Source organism: Syngnathus acus, chromosome 21 (genome assembly GCF_901709675.1).
Source record: "Syngnathus acus chromosome 21, fSynAcu1.2, whole genome shotgun sequence".
Lineage (NCBI taxonomy): Eukaryota > Metazoa > Chordata > Actinopteri > Syngnathiformes > Syngnathidae > Syngnathus > Syngnathus acus.
The window spans coordinates 3,575,590-3,597,001 of NC_051105.1; the positions used below are offsets into that span (position 1 = coordinate 3,575,590).

At 40.4% G+C, this 21,412-nt stretch overlaps 3 protein-coding genes across 3 annotated transcripts; all 3 read right to left on the reverse strand.

Annotated features, from left to right (window-relative positions):
* Nucleotides 1-1,105: 1,105 nt before the first annotated feature.
* On the reverse strand, nucleotides 1,106-11,651 carry tspan7b (tetraspanin 7b). Its single transcript, XM_037239636.1, has 8 exons — nucleotides 11,498-11,651; nucleotides 5,013-5,201; nucleotides 4,427-4,501; nucleotides 4,244-4,339; nucleotides 3,494-3,649; nucleotides 3,325-3,408; nucleotides 2,805-2,890; nucleotides 1,106-2,740 (listed from the first exon to the last, which is right to left on the reverse strand). Exons 1-7 carry the CDS (start codon nucleotides 11,561-11,563, stop codon nucleotides 2,822-2,824), a joined length of 735 nt encoding a protein of 244 aa, XP_037095531.1. The 5' UTR covers nucleotides 11,564-11,651; the 3' UTR covers nucleotides 1,106-2,740; nucleotides 2,805-2,821.
* Nucleotides 11,652-12,127: 476 nt separating this feature from the next.
* On the reverse strand, nucleotides 12,128-16,762 carry katnal1 (katanin p60 subunit A-like 1). Its single transcript, XM_037239637.1, has 12 exons — nucleotides 16,520-16,762; nucleotides 15,508-15,687; nucleotides 15,283-15,443; nucleotides 14,703-14,862; nucleotides 14,524-14,633; nucleotides 14,337-14,442; nucleotides 13,816-13,974; nucleotides 13,622-13,748; nucleotides 13,413-13,547; nucleotides 12,834-12,960; nucleotides 12,518-12,763; nucleotides 12,128-12,459 (listed from the first exon to the last, which is right to left on the reverse strand). The coding sequence occupies exons 2-11, from the start codon at nucleotides 15,667-15,669 to the stop codon at nucleotides 12,565-12,567; spliced, it is 1,446 nt and encodes a 481-aa protein (XP_037095532.1). The 5' UTR covers nucleotides 15,670-15,687; nucleotides 16,520-16,762; the 3' UTR covers nucleotides 12,128-12,459; nucleotides 12,518-12,564.
* A 583-nt stretch (nucleotides 16,763-17,345) lies between these two features.
* zgc:101559 (uncharacterized protein LOC492776 homolog) lies at nucleotides 17,346-19,611 on the reverse strand. Its single transcript, XM_037239466.1, has 3 exons — nucleotides 19,315-19,611; nucleotides 18,008-19,049; nucleotides 17,346-17,636 (listed from the first exon to the last, which is right to left on the reverse strand). Exons 1-2 carry the CDS (start codon nucleotides 19,564-19,566, stop codon nucleotides 18,603-18,605), a joined length of 699 nt encoding a protein of 232 aa, XP_037095361.1. The 5' UTR covers nucleotides 19,567-19,611; the 3' UTR covers nucleotides 17,346-17,636; nucleotides 18,008-18,602.
* Nucleotides 19,612-21,412: the final 1,801 nt, after the last annotated feature.

Consider the following 21,412-nt stretch of genomic DNA (forward strand, 5'->3'; position numbering starts at 1 on the left):
TCTCGCTCGCACGCTGACGTTACGTTTTTCCCTGAAGCCACAGCGCCTCCAAGCGCACAGCTGCGGTATTACAACAGCGTGGCTGCTTTGACTCCCAAGGACATTTGTCTAACTTGAGGGTCGGGAGGCCACATTCGGCCTTTTTTGGTAGTCCACTAGATTGTGAAATATCAAAAATCCACAATGCCAAAAACTGTTTTTTGGGGGGTGTCTTAATTGTATATACAGTGTTGTGGAGACAGCGACCTGCTGCGAATGGCAAAATCTTTGAGGAATTGACACCCCCTTTGTTAAATTGCCCGCAGCCTGACTCAGTGAAGCGACTCCCCTGACTCCAATTACATTCCTTGGCCCCAAGATGCCACTCAATGGCAGCTTTCAAACTCAAAGCCTCGATGCCAGATCTGGCCCGAATGCAAATTATGTGCATCAACTTCATGTTTCTTGCTAATGTGTATACTCAAATTGCAAATTGTCAACACTTTCAAAAACATCGACATATTTAAAGAATTTTTTGTTACGAATTCCCCTTTTAAAATGAATGTCGTAATCGGATTTAACAAAAGTTTTACCGGCCTCTAACTACAAGACCAATTCATCATCAATTAATTATTTAATAATAAAACAACGTTAGACATATACATTTATTTGGGTTTGTAATGGAAATCATAACTCTGATGTAGCCAGTAAAAAAATTTTGACACCTCTGCACTAAAGCAATATTTTTGTAATAGACATGGCCTGAACTTGTCTCGTTAACTTACTTTACACTTATAAGACAAACATGTTAGTCACTGTGAATGTCACCTGTGCAGTTTTAACGTATCAGCATAATATTTGAAAACTTTTGAAATACAGATTTTGTTGAATAAAGTATGTAATACGTTAAATAGTGTACAATACAAACTGATGCAAAATAAAATAGAATATTCAGTAACCCATTATTAAAAATGTCGTAATGTGAAACGGTTCCAAGGCCATACAAACAACCATTACATTGCACTTTTTTTTTTTTAATATGGCACTGCATAAAATATTCTCAGTGCACCCCCCCCCCCCAAATCATTGCATTATTCCAGCAATGACCAAACTTTTAACAAAGAGGTGTTCCATTTTGTCAGTTTATTGATAATAATAAGACCACTGATGGTGACGGTGTCAATATTAGACAGTATGGTGTTTTTGAGTGTGCGCGTGGTGACCCCGTGTGCAAGCTGGATGGCATTACAGTTTTTTTTAGTATGTACAAGATAAAGCAAAATACACTTGAAATAATGTACAACAGCAAGTAGTAGTTTAAAAAACAACCAACCATTAAATACTGAATAGAACACAAGAGCCACTGAATAACAAGGAAAAATACAGTCAAAAGATTACTGAGAACTTAAAAGAATCAAAAAAGAATCCGAAAGTCAGAGGGGGTACAAAAATACTTGTTGAAGCTGTAATACCAAAGCCTACTAAAAGTCTACATCAGAACATCAGCCACTACTAGTTACTAGTCAGAGCAAACAAATACTTTACGGCTAAACAGCAGATTAAACAGTCAATTAGCATATTAGAAATAAACATTACATCAGCATTGTTATTATAAATTACATTTACAATACATATCTACAGATATGATGATGATGATGGAAGCTGTGGCTTGTTGATGCACCACACATGACACTGTCACTCTGAGGATCAAAGTTCAATTGAAACGCAGTGTTACATTACAAGCAAAAAGGTCTTCAATTTTAGAGGAATAATATTTTTAAAAAAAAGAAAAGAAAAAAAAGAAAAATGTGTTAGTTCACGAGGACTAATTTACAATCATGTATAAGAACAGAGCTACGATACTGGAAGAAAATCTGAATTTTACACAACCAAAGTGAGAATTTTATATTGACTATTCGAGAATTAAATTTTTTGTCTGTAAGATTTTTTAAAAACGACTAAAGATGCTATATTATAAGGATTTTTGTTTATTTTCAAAGAAAGTCAGAAGATGAGAAAAAAAAACACATGCATTAAGTTGCAGGAGAAAAACAGTAAAAATCATAAAATGGGATTCAATTTTTGTAGATGAAAAATTTCATAATTTTATGAGAAAGAAAAATGCGTATTTTTCTATGAATAAATGCTAATATTAATTCATATTTTAAGAGAATTTAGTCTTAAATTAAGTTCTAAAACAGAGTACAAAGGCAAGTATCACATAACACCACGTTGAAATGAAAAAAAAAACCCCAACAACTTCACTTATTCTAAATGAGACAACAAGCTTCAGAAGTAGTTTTTCCCTTCACCACAGTAATCATTTCGTCTCGGTGTGGTCCTACATTTCCTGTGAATCGTCCCAACAATATTCAGAAATTGAGCGGAAAAAAGAGCGACTACAGTGCAACAGCACCCCCTACTGTCTGGTGGCAGATTTGATGTGTTTAATTCTAGTCTCCTTAAAAATATAGTCCAGTACCCGTATTAATGGTGATGTTGAACACAAATACATACATCTATTAAAGTACTGGGTCGTCAGTGTCAAAAAGTGTGCAAAAAGTGAGCCTTCAGTGCAGTAAGTGCCAGTGTGACAATGTGTTGTGTGGCACACACAGCGGTGAGTGGGAATGATGCTTACGTGATCCTACATGATGGAAATGCTGCAGGCAGAGAGACGGACGGAGGCAAAAATGAGCACTTTTAACATGATTTAAGGAAAGAAAGTATTCTTGTGTGTCTTCATCTTCTCTTCCTCTCACTGAAAAGAACACAATTATTAATGGAGAACAAATATATCACACTTTTTTTTTTGTGTTAAATACCTGCCATGTGACATCAACTACACCATCTCATACTGGTTGGCTGTGATGATCCTGGACAGACAGCAGGCCAGCAGCATGCCGATAAGCTGAAACACACACAGACAAAAACAAACAGAAAAGTATTCAAGTAAAATAATGTCGTAGAAAAAAGTAAAAGAATGAATTTCCTAAAAAAATGAAAGTGAATTCTAATAAAAGAAGACAATCAAATAAACAAGAAAAATGCACATTTTTATAAACAGATAGGGAACAGATAGTGAAAAAATAAAGATAGGCAAATAAATAATTTGTAATGTAAGCAAATAATTGTTGGTGTGTGTGTGTGTGCGTGTGAATTCTAATAAAAGAAGATAATCAAATAAACAAGAAAAATGCGCATTTTTATAAACAGATAGGGAACAGATAGCGAAAAAATAAAGATAGGCAAATAAATAATTAGTAATGTAAGCAAATAATTGTTGGCACTTAGACATATATGTGTGTGTGTGTAAAAAGGTCCTCTTCAATTTGTGCTTGTTACCTGTGAGAAAGCGATTCCAAAGGTGACGCCTGCAATGATGGCCATGTTGGTTTCCATGAAAGAAGTGACCAGCTCGTAGCAGCCCTGCACAAATGCAACAACACATACGACAACAACACGACAGGTTATACATCCAGCGTGTGTGTGGAAAGTCAAGTGCAGCGCTGACCTGGTGATAAACTTTGCTGGGGGCCACAGTTGCGTTGCGGAGGTCGTCCGGGTTGCAGTCCAAGGAGTTCACGCAGCAGCTGGCGGGAATGCCGTTGGATGGATAATACACGCTGCCAAACCAACTAGTGTAGTTGTACACGCCGCAGCAGCGCAGCTACAAATGTGTGCACACACACAAAAGGGAATAAGTGTTTTTTTTCATCATTTTTTTAAAAATGTTCAGTGATCAGCAGCCATCATAATACCTCAAAGTGCACTGACAATGTTTTAGTAGCCTAAGCTCCATTTGAGTATAAAGACAAATATCAATACCAGTCATTTCTGGTGTGGTACACTGTTTTTGTGTTGCCTCCCTCTAGTGGTGCATGAAAGAATTACTACCTGACTAAAGTTCTGTTCTCTTTAACTTTTGAGTTCACTATTTGGTTTTAATCTTTTGTTTTTAAACCTTTACGTCAGTACAAAATTGAGATAATTTAAATTGCAATAAATTGAATAATTTAAAAAAAAAATATCCGTTTTCCTATTAGCACAGTGTTATTGTTCAAACTGAGCATAAGGTGTTGATTAAAAGTGTTTAGTGCATAGTAAGTGCATTTACGCTAGCATCTGCTCATTCAACTCAATTTGGGGGAAATTGATTCAATCAAGTGTAGGCAACCACACTGAGCTGAGCTTAAAACTAACATGAAGTCAAATTAACCTTTTGAAAACCGATACATACCAGTCTGGTGTGTGTGAGGCTTACTTTGTGCTGCAGGTTGTCAACAGCGCGGCTCGCTTCGTCCTCAGAGTTATAGTTGAGGACGGCATCGGTGTATGTCCTATGGAAGGTTCCCTTGATCTGCGACACATTCGAAAATACGACATTATCGCAACGGGACTGGATGCCACTTTATGGCTTTGACGCTGAAATGAATTGCATGCTGACCTCGTGGCGAAAGACAAATCCGCTAATCCCGGCCACCAATTCAGCAAGGAAGACCAGCGAGAGAAACATGACATACTAAACAGAGGGAGAAAGTTATGAGAGCTTCCTGATCATTTGCTTAGCTGCTTTAGTGACATTAAAATACGACACACAGTTGGTAGAGTGATGATGTGCATTTCCACACCACTATTTCACACATTTTGTGACTATTTATCCGACCTCCCGTTTATTCTCGGTGTAATTCCACTGTCAACCACTAGATGGTGGCACTATTTTGTTTGATGTGTAAATCTAAAAGAAGAACGAAAACCAAGATTTTGGATCGTTTTTTGCTGAAGTTTATTGAATGCCAAATCCTCTTCAATCCTACCTCTTATGCCCTCGGAGAATGACGGCTGAGGTAACGGAATATCTTTGAATAAAACTCGATTGTAAACACAGAGGGATTGTTTATTTTTGTTATCCATTTCTCTTGCTCTCAATTTATGTGTTTCTACACGTTAAACTGAATGTTATTTGACATTTTACTTTGTCTCGTGCTGGCATAATACATCACAGGTTACTTGCTTTGTAGTTAGCTTCTTACCAGCTTCAGCATCCATGGACTCCCTCGGCATGTGGCGAAACATCCGAATAAGCCAAAAACCACTATGACGGTTCCGGTTCCAATGAGCACGTAGGGAGCGTTGGTGGAGTTGTCGGCGATGAGTGAGATATACGGGCCCAGCATCAACTTGCCCCATACTCCTACTGCCAGTAGGATAGCGCCGGTGATCTGTCGGGTAGGAAAGGAAGAGGCATGTTAAAGCATCATTTCCCAACTTTTAGCGAGACAAGGCACCCATTTTACGAGTTAATACATACTAGTAAATATGATTCTCATACAAACGTGTTTTTTGTTGAATAATTCAAGTTTTAAATACTGTTATGTAACGTGGGTTCATGCTAGATGAATGGCGTTGATACTTTATGATCCTCTCAGTTTTTAAGTGCTGCAACAACATCTCGTGCCATCTATATTCGATTCCAAACTCATAATTATATTTTTCACATGTCATGGCAGGGCTCGGTCCCTATCCTCAGTGTGAGTCCACTGTATCTTCTGCAATCTGATACAAAAATATTTCAGATTTTTGTCCGTCACTATACGTTGCTGGCATAGATAGATGAACCTGATGATCCTATCATGGCAGGCGGTGTGCATCTCTTCAATAAAAAACTATTCAATATGTATCTTGATGTATGGGGTGCGATACGATTTGATTTTAAAGTGGAATGATTGGATTTGTTTCAATTCAGTGGGATTGTGATTCAATTCGGTTCGATTCAATATGGTATGGCTCAGCTCAAGAGGATATGATGCACCTTTTGGAGTTTCTTGTTATCATTTTACATACATATGAATGAACGCAATCAATGTGTCACATCTTTAAAGATAGACTATCGCTCCAATAATTGGACAATTTGATGCGTATTTTGATATATTTGGTTCGATTCGATTCAAATCAAAACCGATTTGTCGATTCAGATTGGTTCCGCTAATCGCCGGATATTAAAGACTGTAGAAATCAATCTGTAAAATGATGGCGTGAGCAGGAAAGGGAAGCGACTTTTCATCCCAACTCCCTCTAGACGGGCATCACGGAGGCGGATCAAGGTGGAACAAGAAAGGGGGGCAATTAGAGACGGGGGATGCGTTTATGCTGCGTGCAGGATAGCGATCACCTGCCTCGTGAAAATCGTAGAAAAAGAATGGCGGTGCATCAAAGGCGTCGCTTTGATCCGCCGTGAGACGCTTCCGCCTGTTGCGCCGCTCTTAGCATTTCAAATGAAGGCAGCGGATAAAAGGACGCCGTTGTGCGAGGCGGCTGAATGAAGCGGCGGCGTGCGTGTCTCGGCTGGGAACGTCTTTCCCGGAATGGGGCAGGAGGGTGGAGGGGTGGCAGTGCGCCCGCTGACGACAACGATGATACGCCCCCGAGCGACGGCGGGCCGTCATCCTAAACCTTCCAAGAGCCGGCAGCTTGTCTTCCCGCTGTCAACGTGACTTGACAGCAAGACGTCTGTACAAAATGTCTCCCTCAAACCTCGGCGAGAGAGAGAGAGAAAGAGAGGGGGGGGTGCTCGGCTCAGGCGGAAAATAACTCGGCGAGGCTGGAACGGTGGCAGGTTCTTTCCTTAGGGATGTTACCTCTTGGCTGTGGGTCGACTGTAGGTCAACTGGGTCTTTGAGCCACAAAAAGAGAGGAATATCCGAAATGAAACACAACCCATTCTGGTTGAATTGTTTTAAAGGAGAAGCAATCTATCAAACTGTACTGGTGTGAAGTAAAAAGTATAAAAATCATTAGCCACTTTCAAATAAAATACAAGCCCAGCTACAATTAAGTTTTTAGGCCATTGTTTTATGATGTGTAACAATTATGGGAATAATGACAGAAATTCTGTGACTAATAAAACTGAAATAAGGAAATACTAGACACCTGAAGTCATTGAAACGCAATATTATATATTTATTACTTGACAATAAATCCATAAATCAATCATTTATTTTAATTTTATTTTATATCATAAAGAGAGGAATCAATCAATTGAATACAAATGTATTTTAATTAAACAATTTTAGGGATAAAAATGACCAAATGAATGTAAGAAATATTACAGCACATTTAGTCATTTAGATGCTCCGTGATGGATATGTGTCATGGACCTGTGGCGTCCTAAGATTTGTTTTTGGGGCCATTTGGCTTAGAAGCTGCCGCTGTACTTCATTTCCCACCCAAACGAGTCTGTGCAGGTCAGCGCTCGCTGACACCATTTACACTTTTGCCCTATTGGCAGAAAGCGAACACAAACCATCCCACGCCGGAGGTTGTTTTGAAGGCTAGCCTTCCGGCCTGCATGCTGGGAATCTGTCTGAGCGATCTCCCCCAAAAAAGGGATCATTGCACTTCAATCTCAAGGGGTCGGGGGTGAAAATAACAAGCGTTTGTGCAGCTGTTAAACAGCCACGCATGCATGTTTTCTTATCAACACACGTGTGCAGGCAAGGACAATGATTTCCAGATGAGTGTTGACATAAAATGATTAAAGCTGCAGCCAGACAAAGTAAAGTCAAACTGTGCTGTTGAAATATGCAAATAGTGCAACAGGTCCAATCTTTTCCACATTGCTATTTATCATATAGTATATCGTCATTTTTAGTATAATATTAAACAAGTATATTACAATTCATGTCAAGTGAACATAGAGTTTTAAAAAAAGACTATTACTGGGATACCGAGGGCATCTTAATTATCGTGCCAATACAAGTTTCATTTAGCGTGTTTGGAAATTTGGCAGACTGCATTGCGCCATGCTGGGTGTGTTCACACCCACAACGGTGCAAAGGCCTGTTTCTAATAGCGTGCATCTGCGAGAAGAAAAAAAAAAATCCATTTACGTGTACTGTCAGAACGCACTTTGGCTTGCGCTGGGCACAAAAATAGGCCCATTATTTTTGTTATTCCCCTTTTCCTACCAGAAAAAAAGAAAATCAAAATTTTCATCAAAATGAACACAGCCCTAGCATTAATGGCAAACTGCTACATGACGCAATACAAAATGTCAAGCTAACAAGCTGGGAGTGGATGTGTCGTCTCGCTATAACAAGTTTCATCTATAAATGGTGATTCTCTGAGGAGGCAAATCGTCTCTCTTGATGATGCTCTCGCTGTTCTGTTTATGGCCTTGGTGATTGCAGATAAATTGTTTCCTGTTTCCTGGCCGCGCTGCACACAAGTGGCTTGTTGGGAGCGTTCATTTTCAAGGCCCAACGGGAAATCAAGTCCAAGAGGATACGAGAGCTTCTCAACTTGTTATGTCGCTTGTGAATTCCAAACAGCTTGGGAGCCCTCCCAGCCTCGCCTCGCCTCACTCTCTGCCCAACCCCCACTGCACTTTTGTTTGAAATGCAACACCACGCTGGCCTTCTCGGTCGGAGATTTTAAAAGGAGGTCAGTTTTCTTCCCTCCTAATAAAGAAGCAGGAGGTGCGATGACAAAATGCGCACCACCTGCTCCGTCTGTGTGAGACGTACGACAAGCCGAGCTATTCGCACTCGACAGGTTATTTGCAAGCCGATGACAGTGAAAAGCCAGGCCCGGCATCGGGGCCTCAAAAGCCTCGACCTACGGGCTTCAGAAAAACGAGCCACTGACAGCGATCTCTCTACGCAGCATGCGAAACCTGAAGCCGCCGATGTCTCGGAGCGCGAATGCTTGACCCGACTAAATATAAAAGCTTGGTGACACGGACACGACTGCACGGAGGCCAGCACGTCTCGGCCATAGTATGGTAAAGCCCAAGTCAGTATCGTGGTTGTCACGGCTGCTTGCATTCACTTTGTTACTTGTGTTTACATCATACTTGCGTGGCACAAGTGGCCAGAAGAGAATTACAATCTCCAAAACTTCTAACAGCAAAAAAAGAAAAAAATAATATTTTGGGCTTCATGTTTTCAATCCCACATAATGGCAATACGATGCGGTCTGCAATCCTAATATTGTAAATGAATGTTTTATATCCATTACATGTAAACCTATTAGATAATTTTAAGAGTCACTTAATCTGTCAATTAATTGGATTAAAAAATATGTTTTATCCCTCCCATTGCACCATTATGAAAAAAACAAGGCTTTATTTAAAATCAACAATGCAGAAAATACACAAACATGAATCATGATTCCATTTCTGGTTTTATCAGTAATGTGTCGGAAAAGAGGCAAACATAGTGATCATTATTTTTATTTTTTTTCCCCACACAAAGATAATTTCAGGAAGGACTATAAAAATAGTAGAAGATGAAATTCTGAGAATTTTGACCATTTTAAATTAAACAAGTGTATCCAAACGATTAACTGATCAAAAATGATCATTGCTTAATTTGCTATTCGATTCGTTGTCAATTAATGAATTTCCAAACTTTCCATTTGAATAATAAATAGTTTCAGCTTTTTTAGTCTGCCACTCGTGACATTTTTGCAGGCATATCTTAACACACGATTCGCAGAATCGCAGAGCTTCCAGAGCATCAGAGGAATCGTTTTGTTCAAAGGTATCAGCGAGGCGGAAGGAACACAAGAATCTCCAACGCGTTAAATATGCCATGAAATGCAGTGAGTCATGATCAAGTGCAGAAGATTTGGCTCATTAGTGACATTACCAAGACGAGACTAAAACTGGTAAGTTAGGCGACTAACATTTACATACATGCAGTCAACAAGTCTTTTGAAACACTAATATTAACAACAAATCCAAGCAGCACAAGGCCCAAAAAAATAAAACAAAACACCCACAAAACCCGATTATGCTGATATTCTGTTTTTTATTAATCATCTGAATAGGATCCCTGGCTTACTCCTTTTCTTACCATAAAATTTGGTCATATAAATGCACACTGGAAGACCTCAGTTGAGCAGAACATTGGTTTGTGTTCCGTGCATATTCTAGCCACAAAGAATCTTGGTCTTACAGGAACTACTTGTGTGCATCTGTTGCGCAACCCCACCGTAGATACACAGGCATAAATAAAGAAACACGGTGAAAATCAGACGCAGCAGAATTTTGGAGCAAGGAGGAAACGGTACTTTGTTAGTGTGGTGAAAGACATGAATATGTTTTTTATCGATGGTAAGAAGCGGAAATGGCTTCTATTTGCATCATGTTGGACGTGCGTCACCGTTTAGGTGAGAATATTACAATCATCACATATATGGGAGCAACTCTAGCTGCTCGCGTATGTAAACAGCCAGGCTATTACGAATGTCTCAGGAACTGGAATTTGGACCTTAACAACATGTAAACAGTTATTGGAAAAGCTGCAAAAAGTACGAGCTGCTTAGTAGTCTACAACTGACAACAGTTTTCCATCTTCATATGTGAAATGTCACTAAAGCAAAATGTCAATGAAATAAAGGTTGGATTCCAAGAGATAACTTGGAACACCGCCATACCAAAAGTGAAACATGGTGGTGGCAAAGTCATACTTTGGGGCTGTGTCTCACCCCACACCTAAATTTATGTTTTTCAATGACGTTTTACTAATAAACCAGAACAACATTGTTTTCGTAGTCGAATTTTCTTTTACATAAAAAGGTATTTGAACATTGTATGCCGACTTTTTATATCTACTCATACATCTAGTCACACATTGAATAGAATGCCCTTTATTGTCATTTTACAACTTAGTTGCACAACGAAATTGGAGAGCTACTTCCTTTCTCGTACAAAACATTAAAAATTAAAAAAGTATAAGGAAGTCTAAGAACAAAAGTGAAAGAGCTTATTCACAGTATAAGTCTAAAAATAAAAGTGAAAGATTCTATTTACAGTATCTTCAATGTGGGTATTTATATTAACATAAATGAGGTATGTACAGAAAGTAAATAATAAATACGTCACACGTACTTTCTTCCAGTATCTAGTCATACACGCTGCTGCATTCGAGTCTAATATCTATTTTGCACACGTCACATATCGTATCGCGTCTTGCTCGCATGCGTTTTACATACATGCTAATAACATATCTATGTCATGCATGTGTATTTCGTCACACAAACATTGTGTTATGGACTCATGACTAATACGTGCCCCATGCATGTCTCTATGGCAACGCGCTTTTCACAGGTGCATTCGCGCATGATAATGAGGACTTCCCGAGAGTACAATTTATGTATCGCACATAAATGCACACACCCTTCTAACCGTGTACTAAAAGTGCGGCTGAGGCCTGGCTCGTCGCAAACGTCATTTGTTGACCTGAACGTTTGCGGTGATGACGTCGGTCGTCTGTGAGGCCACCCCGCGCCCTACTTGACGCCCAAATAATGACGAGCAAGTTTGTAACCCGATCAAAAATCAAGTGAACCACCGTGGATCATTTCGACATCAGGACAATCGGTGATGCTGCAGCCATTAGCCGCCCCATCATCATCATCGTCGTCGTCACCATCCTCATCACCACCAACACGACGCACGCACATTAAAAATCCAACACCCGCATACGACCATATGAGTAAAGGGCTGACTTACCCAAAATACGAAGGAATAGACGATGAGGAGGGTCTTGAGGCAGGTGATAACCGGTTTAGTCTCCATGATGGGGCTACTGACGGTGGTGGAAACAAACACACGACTGCAGCACGCACAGCGTCACGGGTGCGCTTCATCGCAGCGGCCGCCAGGGAGAGCCCGCAGCCACACCACCATTCACTGGAAGCTGGACAACTTCGGCTCATTAGCTTCCTTTTTTTGGAAGACGTGTTAATGTATGGAAGCTATGATAACGTAAGGTGGTCATTTTGTAATTCCTAACACCAGCTCTTTAAATATGGAATTGTTTTCCATCAAATGTACTTGTCGTGGCCACATTTGATCAATTATACCCAACCCAACAACAATTTAAATGGTTATTTATCGAATCATACAGCATGAGTGAAACGACTTTGTTTCATTATAGACCAGGATTGGACAAATTAGATGGAGGGGCCAGAATTTTTCCATTTGTTACTGGTTTGCTATTGAATCAATGTACATCACATTGTGATGATCACAATATATTTCATGGGAAGGCAACTCCGGTTGTATATTTCATATATTCAATATGTTTCATTCATATATACTACAGAGGTATTTAATAAAAGAAAAAAAATCCATTACAAATAACCAAGGCCATAAATTCATTTATTGTATTTCAGCAGATTAAAAGTTCCTAGAGCACAAGAGAAGTTGGATGTAAAACACAAGCATAAATAACTAAAATTTTACACCCAGGTCCTGGCTTTGAGGGTTCCCTGACACACAGCGAGTGTTAAAGCTGTGCCACAACCTCAAGAGGGACATTGCAATTCAGTGTCGGTGAGCTTTATACAGAACAGCGACACGGAAACAGTGTAAACGTTGGTTGGCCTGCTTTCTTCCAATATTTTTAAAGACATCCCTAGGTGACAACAGAAGCAGTTGAATATGCTTCAAAAAACTTTCGTTCATCATTTTTCATGGATATTTATGTATTGTGCCTCACAAGATTTGAAATTCTGTCATACTCATCAAGCATACTCAACATCAGGATTAGAGGTTAGTTAACCACAAAAAGTCCTTCACCCCGAACCAAATTCAGACATCCAGGCTTTGTATCTTTCCAGGTCTGCGGCGGAGACAGACTTGGAGATCTTCTTGAGTGTGAGCGTGAAGTCCTCCATCATCACAGGCATTTGCAGCTCTTCTTTGGAAAGGGCTCGGATCTCCTCGGGGCTGAGGCCTTGGATTCGCCGCCGCATGGCCATCATGGACGCATCCCTGGAGGCAATGATTAAAAAGATGGTTGAGTTTGTTCGGGAATCGGTCTTTGGACATACTGTGGACAAACCTGCAGACGTTGGTGATGTCTGCTCCCGAGTAGCCTTCGGTTTTCTCTGCAATAAGGTCCAGGTTCACGTCTGCAGCTAACTCCACCTCCCGCAAATTGATCTTCAGAAGCGCCACGCGACCCACAGCTAGCAAGTGTTTACAAAAGAAAAAAAAAAAATCAACATTAGGATGGAACAAAGAAGCAAATTAGATGATATTGCAGCCTAGAGTACAGGGCAATTTTCCACTGTCAAAGCCCCTTTCACAGTCAGTATTTTTATTCTTTTTAAACCTTTGAAAACCTAACCCTAACCCTTTTTTAAACCTTTGTGGCAGCTCTGTGTTAATGGAACTCAGAATGAAGGAACAAAATCATTTTACACATATTTCCATTGTAAAGGACCACAAAATGTCTGACTTACCATTTTACTCTTCAGGCCTTCATTGGAACACAATGAAGAGGAATTTAAGCTATTTTTGTGTTATGTTTGCATCACAGTGAAGTGCATGATACACAAAGCAGTAATCCAGGATTTTTTTTTTTAACAAAAACCCTATGTCCTCAGTGGCATTTAAACATCAACGATTGAGAGGTCACCTGTCGGCAGAGGGATGTAGATTCGCTTCTCCAGACGTCGGCGCAATGCCTCATCGAGATCCCATGGGAAGTTGGTTGCGGCGAGGACCATGACCATCTTGGAAGGGTCGTCATTGTCCTGGGCACCACCCACGCCTGTAGGGGGGAAAAAAGACCATTGAAATGAGAAGATGAAATAAGGTGAAATGTAAAGAGAATGTATTTTTTACCATCCATTTGAATCAGAAGCTCAGATTTGACTCTGCGACTGGCTTCGTGTTCATTGGACGTTCCTCTTCTGCTACAGATGGAGTCAATCTCATCTATGAAGATGGTTGTTGGCGCGTAAAAGCGGGCCTGCGTGAATCACACAAATCTTTGAATTGTTTTCGAGTCACAAAAAACACGCATGTGAATTTGTTACCATTTCAAAGAGCAGACGGACGAGCTTCTCCGACTCCCCTCTGTATTTGGAGGTAAGTGTGGACGAGGACATGTTGAAGAAAGTCATCCCGCATTCTGTTGCCACGGCTTTGGCTAACATGGTCTTGCCTGTACCCGGCGGGCCAACCATTAGCACGCCCTGCGACAGAGGAAATTGTGTATATAGCAACTAATAGAAACATGATGCTGTTTTCCACAACCCTACATTGCTGAACGTCACTTTTCAGTTTAACGGAAAAATGCAGATGAAAACGTGAGGAGAAAAAAATTCACAAATTGATAGGGAAGAGATCAAGCAACTATGTTGAACTGCCGGGAGGAGCTTCATTACATCAGGCCTTGGGTTAGAGAAAAATAAGTTTTTCCACCATGTAGCAGTGGCAAACTTTTTTGGGGGCATGTCTCGGTGACTTGCTGATTTTTGCTATTCATAGCAACTTTCCCCCACGAATAGGGAACATTCAGATTAATGGGATTGTGTGTTTGTGTGTGTCTGTGTACCTTCCAGGGCCGTCGAATGCCCTTGAAGAAGTCAGGCATCCACATGGGCAGCACCACAGCTTCTCTTAGCAATTTCTTAGCGTCCTCCAGGTCGGCAATGTCATTCCTTCCCAAAGAATTCAGTAGTCAGCAATGTAAAGGAAAACCAAAACCAAAACATTGCAACGTGTATGTGTGCGTTTCATACCAGTGTACATTCAGGTTGCGGGACACAATGTCTCGCTCGAGTGACTCCACTAGTTCGCTGTCGTGTCCCGCACCGTCAAACTTTTTGTGCTCTTTTTCACCTTTCTTTCCCTAATGATTAAAAAAAAAGATGTGAAGTCGCGAATCCCAGATTTTCCCGACAATTATTTCAAAACTAACCTCATCGTGAGATTTCATGTTACGGGCGTCTCTGGCTCCTGGCCCTCTAGATTTGAAATGCCCGCGACCTTCTTGTCCTTCCCCTCGATGATACAGAGCAGGCGACTCTTTCTTCTGCTGCTTCACTCCGCTGCTGGGACGCTTCACTACGACGGGATTCCTACATAGTGAAAGTGGACCTCAAAAATCAAACCGGGTTGGTTGGACCAAAACACTTGAGCAAATCACCCCTCTAAAGGGTTACAGAATCTCAATTTTCAGTAGTGTCAATAACACAAGTGTTGACCTTGTTTTTTGTCTTTTTTAGTCAAGCCCTCCTCTCCCATCCAATCAACTCCCTGCCATCCCTTGTGTTCTCCCAACGTGTGTCTTTGTTGTGTGCCATTAGTCTTCTTGTACTTAGCAAATTGGTTTCTTTCAATCTGTCAGCTCCTTTCGTTTATCTTGTGAGTTGTGTCGCACGGATCGCCATTGTCAAACGCTAATGCCCGGAAGCATCTTTATCCATGGCAACTTTTTCATTTCATACATATCATCATCATATCATACCTCTGCCATTTCCTCAGTACAGTACACTCACCTGTGTTCCGCAGGCGTGGGAGGCGGCCACGCTGCCGGGTCCTCGGTGCTTCCCCCCGACTGAGGAACAGGTACGGTCACCGGCCTCTCAGTCTTGAAGGCTTCGAGCACAGCCACGATACTCTTAATTTGCTCCCACTCTTCTGTCAGCTCCTGTTTCACCTGATTCACCAAATGAAAAAGGGATTAACTGCTGTGAAAGTGCATCATGACACAAAGCACTCACCTGGTGCCATCGGACTTTCAGCGCCGGGTCCTTAAGGGTCTGGCAGTGTTTGTTGATCTGTTGCAGCACGCCCTGATAATACACGCTGGATGAGTCGTAGTTTCCCAGCAATGCATACTCACGACCCTTTTTTGCATTGTCGTCGATTTCAGACAGATTCATGGTTCATGTGCATGACAGCTATGAGACAAAAGACAAGAAGAAGAGTGATTCATTGTTCAGTATTAGCAATGAATATATAATTGCTGGCTTGTTGGGAAGTGATGCCAACTATAATCAAAATGTGAAGGAATTGAGGTTCAAAAAATAGTTCTATTTAATTATTATTACCTTGTCAAGCGTCTCAATTGGAGTCTACACATAACTGGGCTAGATTTGAGCATTTTAATTCCTGATCGAAGTTTTTTAAAGAAGAGCTATGCAACTTTTAAAAACAGTCGAGGATTTTTGTGTCCACTGGGCAGGGTGCACAGTACAAATCAGACAATATATGCAAAACAATTTGACCCGTCATTAACTGTATAATTATCCATAGAGGCTCCATTTATTTTGAAATGTGTTCATCTACTTCTTTTACATTTCATAATGGTAGGCCAGCGACCTAGTGCCATCTATTGGCCAAACGCCACCCCTCCTCGAATCCACGACGAGCTGCATTGAAAAAAAAAAAAAAATCGACCTTTGCAGGTATAATGCTTACTTTTATGTTTTCATTATGTTGGGGTCTATTGGGGTATAGCTGTGCATATTTCCAAAATTGATAATGTAATCAAAGCGCACACCACATGCATGCACCTGTTCGCCCACATCCATCCACTCGCCTCATCCACTTCATTGTAATCTGGCTAGCGGTTGCTAATAGCATCGCTTTCAGACAACAACAAACCGGGTGGCGAGAAATAATAAAAAAGCCACACTCGTTTGTAAAAAAGGGACAACAGCAACAATTGAGGGTGCAAGCCACCTATTGTTATTGTTGACAACAAAAGCGACATGAAAATAATCGGCATACCTGCGTTAAAAGCATATGTTTATGGAGTCCTTTTGAATCGGAGGTCCACTATGGGGTGTTACCATGGCCGCGGAGACGCCTGGTGAAGAATACAGATGGCGAGATTACAAGGCTGCATTCAAGTACCGTAGAAACGCAAGGAAATGTAAAGGGTTATACTCGCAGGGTGTATATAAATAAAATTACAAAAATTGCTGTATGAACTATATGCGGGTGTTCTCCTGTTTAAATTTGATATAAAACATCAACGCGAGCGGGTCTTCGTACTATCCCTCTTATGTCTATGGCAAAACTACATATTAAAGTCACACATACAATGATCCAACTCGTGGTCAAAACGGTTTTGACGTCAATTTTCACAATCTTCGAGGTTCTTTGAACGCACCATTAGCAATGGCCGCGTTGTGTAAGCAGTACCTGATGCCCAAGGCTGACAAATCTAGTATATTTACGTGTGTATAAATATATATATATATGCGCGCACACACATGTATATAATGTATATGTATATATGTAGTAGTTTGACTACTATTAATATAATTCTAGTAGTGCGTCATGCACAGTATTTGTATTTTATATGTATAATTTATTTTGTTCGGAATGTACACACGTACATACATACAGTATATATTAATAGTAAATCTACTTCTATTGTAAAATATATCATTAATATGTGTTAAGTTGAGAGGTATTTATCAAACTATCATGTTCCAAATTTTTTTTTACTGTCATTGTACAAATCACAATATGTTGCAAGAAAAATAATACTGTAACAACCAATTAAAATGTTAAAATGAATATAAACAAAAAAATAAACAAACCAAGCTCAATTTTCTGCCATCAAACCACTTTTATTTTGCTGGCTCACAAACAACTCAAAAATCACTTCAAGTCCACATCAGTCACTTCTGTGGCATGTGATGAAATTCAAGGTGGTCCAGAGTGGAATGGCTGTGTGCATTTCAAGGCTTATTTGTACCAGAGAGAAAAAACATTTCATGTTATCACTACTGTTTGCATTTAAAGCCCCACTAAGGAACTTTTATTATCTATCCATCCATTTTCTGTACCGCTTTTTCCTCACGAGGGTTGGAGTGCTGGAGCCGCAGTAGGTGGACTGGTTAGCAGCCAATCGCAGGGCACACAAACAACCATTCACACTCACAGTCAAATCTACGCACAATTTGGAGTGCTCAAAGGGGTTTTTGGAATGTGGGAGAAAACCAGAGTGCCCGGAGAAAAGGCCAGAGCCGGAATCGAACCCACGACCTCTGCACTGTGAGGCAGACAGTGAACCACTTTTCCACCCTTCCTTTTATTATTATTTTTTCATGTTTACAACAACTTGGAGCAATTCAGATGCTTGGGGGCTTCTGCCAGCAGTAATGGCATGGAGACTTCCGTCTTTGCAATGAAATGGGAAGGTGACGTATGCCGTAGTTTTTTTTTGGTGTGGATCCTACCTCAAAGCTGCCATTTACTCATCACTGGTGACCAATCACTGGTATTTTGTGTGTTGTTTTAACTGTTTACATCAAATTAGTAGCTAATTTCAACCCATGCTGAATGTATATATAGTCATTGAATTTTTAGTGTACATAAACATATTAAGGCTGGGCGACACCAATCTGACGTTGGGACATTTAGGGGTAGTTTTTGGAGTCAACGTATAAACGGTGAACGCTCTGATTGGCTGTTGGCTAGCGAATCCATGCAGGAGAACATGAATTGAAATGATGAAAACAAACAAAAAGCAAAGGCCAATTTCTCACCCCGATTCAGGTGAGGTCACCCCTCTATGACATTGTAAATAAAATGCTTACATGACACTAAAACATAAACTTTGATAATCATGGAACAATATATAAACATAAACTTTGATAATGATGGAACAAAATATCAATGTTATATTGTGCTCAACTTTGGAGTTTCCACTGGAAATAAATACATCCTATTCTACTACTTGCATGCATTTCATAGAAACATAGTGCAAACTTATCCCTCTGCGTTGTCTGTATAAGTGCATAACAGCAGACAGATGATGGTTGAAAGTCACAAGAAGCTCGTGGTTGAAAGCTAACTATCAGCAATGACAGGTTACCGCTTCCTGCTCTCTGGGTTTCCAAAGATGCCTGACGTCGCTCTCAGACGGTGGCTTCAGTCTCAGAGGTTTGTGGCTTTTGAGCCTGTAGGCCAGCGTCAGGAAAATGGCGTCCACGTGCTCCTTCTCGGTGGGGTCCTTGGCCGAGGTTTCAAATAGGGGCATGTTGTGTCCGTCGGCGAGGCACTGCGCTGTCGACGTGGGCACCTCACGGCGGTCCCGTAAGTCGCATTTGTTGCCCACTACCACCCGGGGCACCAGCGGCCCCACAGCGTGACGACCGCACTCCTCGATCCAGTCGGGGATATTCCGGAAGGTGGTCAGGCTGGTGACGTCGTACACGAAGATGACAGCATGTGCACTGCGGTAATAGTGTTCCACCATGCTCTTCCTGAAACGCTCCTGGCCTGCTGTGTCCCAAATCTGCAACTGTCCCCCAAGGAAAAAATATTAAAAAAACATTGAATAGCACGAAGTAGGACCTAACTACTATGGGTTTGTTTTGAGGCCAATTCACCCCAAAAAAAAAAAAAAAAAAGTCTGGCACCCAAGGATTCACATATTCTGATTTTTGGGAAATATTTACTGGGGGGGGGGGCAACCTTTTTTTCATGGAAAATGCTTATTGGCAGTTTAGATTGATTGTTTTTATCAGGGTAACGTTTTATTAGACGGCCTGCAGTCATGGTCTTACCTTGATGACTTCTCCATCGAGTTCCAGAGTCCTCTCCCTAAAGTCAACCCCGATGGTAGCCTCGGGATTCTTCAGGAAAGACCCGCCACAGAATCTGTACGTCAAACATGTCTTCCCCACGTTGGTGTCTCCTATGACGATGATCTTAAACACCTGACACAGCGACGCGTTGCCGTCATATTGCGACGACGATGAGAGCTCTAAGGAGTCGAAAAGGACCGAGTTACCGCCGTCTTTGTTTTCTATTGCCATCGCTCATGGTCTCGCCGGGAGGACGAGTCGGGCCACCTGGGGAATCTCGCGAGAGCGGCGTGAGAATTAGCGAGAAGGTCCGTACACCGAAAATTAAATTTTCCATTCTGTCTTTTTAACTTTTACCTTTAATTTTTTATTCATTTCTATGTAAAAATACCTTAAAATATTAATATTTTTCTAAATTGCATTTTTTTCATTTATTTTTGAACGATAACTATTATTTAGTGCCATCTGGCGTTGAACTAATAGAATGCAATGACTTGGATTCAAAGTGCGTGCATTTTGAAGCACGCACACTATGGAGCTTAGTCACAATGTATTCAGCAGAAGTGCAAGCAAACTGTCATCACAAATGACTTGTAGAATCCCCATAAGTGATGAAGTCCGTGCATTGTATTTGTTACACATGCTGTCGTCATTGAGCCCATAGATTTCTATAGGAAAGGCGCCACTGGTCGGCCATCTTAGAACAGAGGACTGCTTCATTGCGCTGTGCAGTAGTCGGTGGTAAATTGAATTATTTATTCAATTAAATGCTTATAACGTGATGAATTCTTGACTCGTTTAGAAAAAAAATGGTTTATTACACTTTACTGACCCAGCTATGATTCAGGCTGAATGTTTAAATCATATATCTTCTTTTTAAACATGGCATAGTTGTTTGTGTCAGTACCTACATCTCTGACGTTTACCCGACCAAACAAACTGTTTGAAAATTGGTTGTAGTGAGCAACCTACAGTTATTTTAATCTTTGTGCTCCATTGACTGGTATGTTATGAGGGATCGGCCAGACCTTTATCAAAATTCACAGGTAGGAAATTCAAAATTGCTCTGTTGAAACAGTGCAAAAGCCTAAAGGGTGTCAAAGGTCATCATCAATAAGAATCTCAGCAGGCAAAACACAACCATAGCATGGAAAGTTCAGCAACTGAAGGGGATATGAAAATGAAAAAAAAGATCTAGACAGTCAATCCTATTTTGATTATCATGCGCATGTATTGATTCTTGTTAGACTTGTGGGATTAAAATTTTAATGTAACGATCCAAATGCACTTAATGAAATGCCAAGTGAGTATAAGAATATCAATATGCCAGGATATTTTTGGCCTTGATTTCATATTTGATATTTATTTTTGGCGCGATTCTTCCCCATGAAACAGCAGCAAAAAACACATCTATTGAATCACATGGTTTATTGACAGGCACAATAAACTAATTCATTTTCTTTGTGTCATACACACAAACATCAAAAATATATTAGAATTGCATTTATTCACCATAGAAAACACATGTAATCATAACATATACACATATTTGGAAGTAACTAATACAATATTATGAATATAATACTTGAAGCGGAACACGTGAACTTGTATTGTGGCTTGTGTTAATAACTAGAATAGATGGAATCAATGACAATTAATTGGTTAACATTGGAAAATGTGTGCGTGTGGGGGGGGCAAATGGCCATTAAAATGAGGGCCAAAACATACTCATTAAATAAAAAAACAAAACACTGGTATAAACCCACACACCCATGTCCTTAATTTTGTTAGAAGGTACAAAAAAACCTGAGTCAGCATAATGCACTCACTGTGCATGTCATTAGGTGCACACAAAATTTGCAAATTCTGTTTCAAAACAACAGTGCTTAGTTATGACTGACACACAGGAGGTATGAATTTAACAATGTATATTAAATGTTAGTCATGTAACCAATACATAAGAAACAGCTCTCGATTGGATGTAGAGCAGTCCTTAATTGTTAAATTAATCTCTGAGATGTTTTGGTCCTGTGAGTGCCGTGCACAATGGCAACGATTCAAAACAGAACACGAGTAA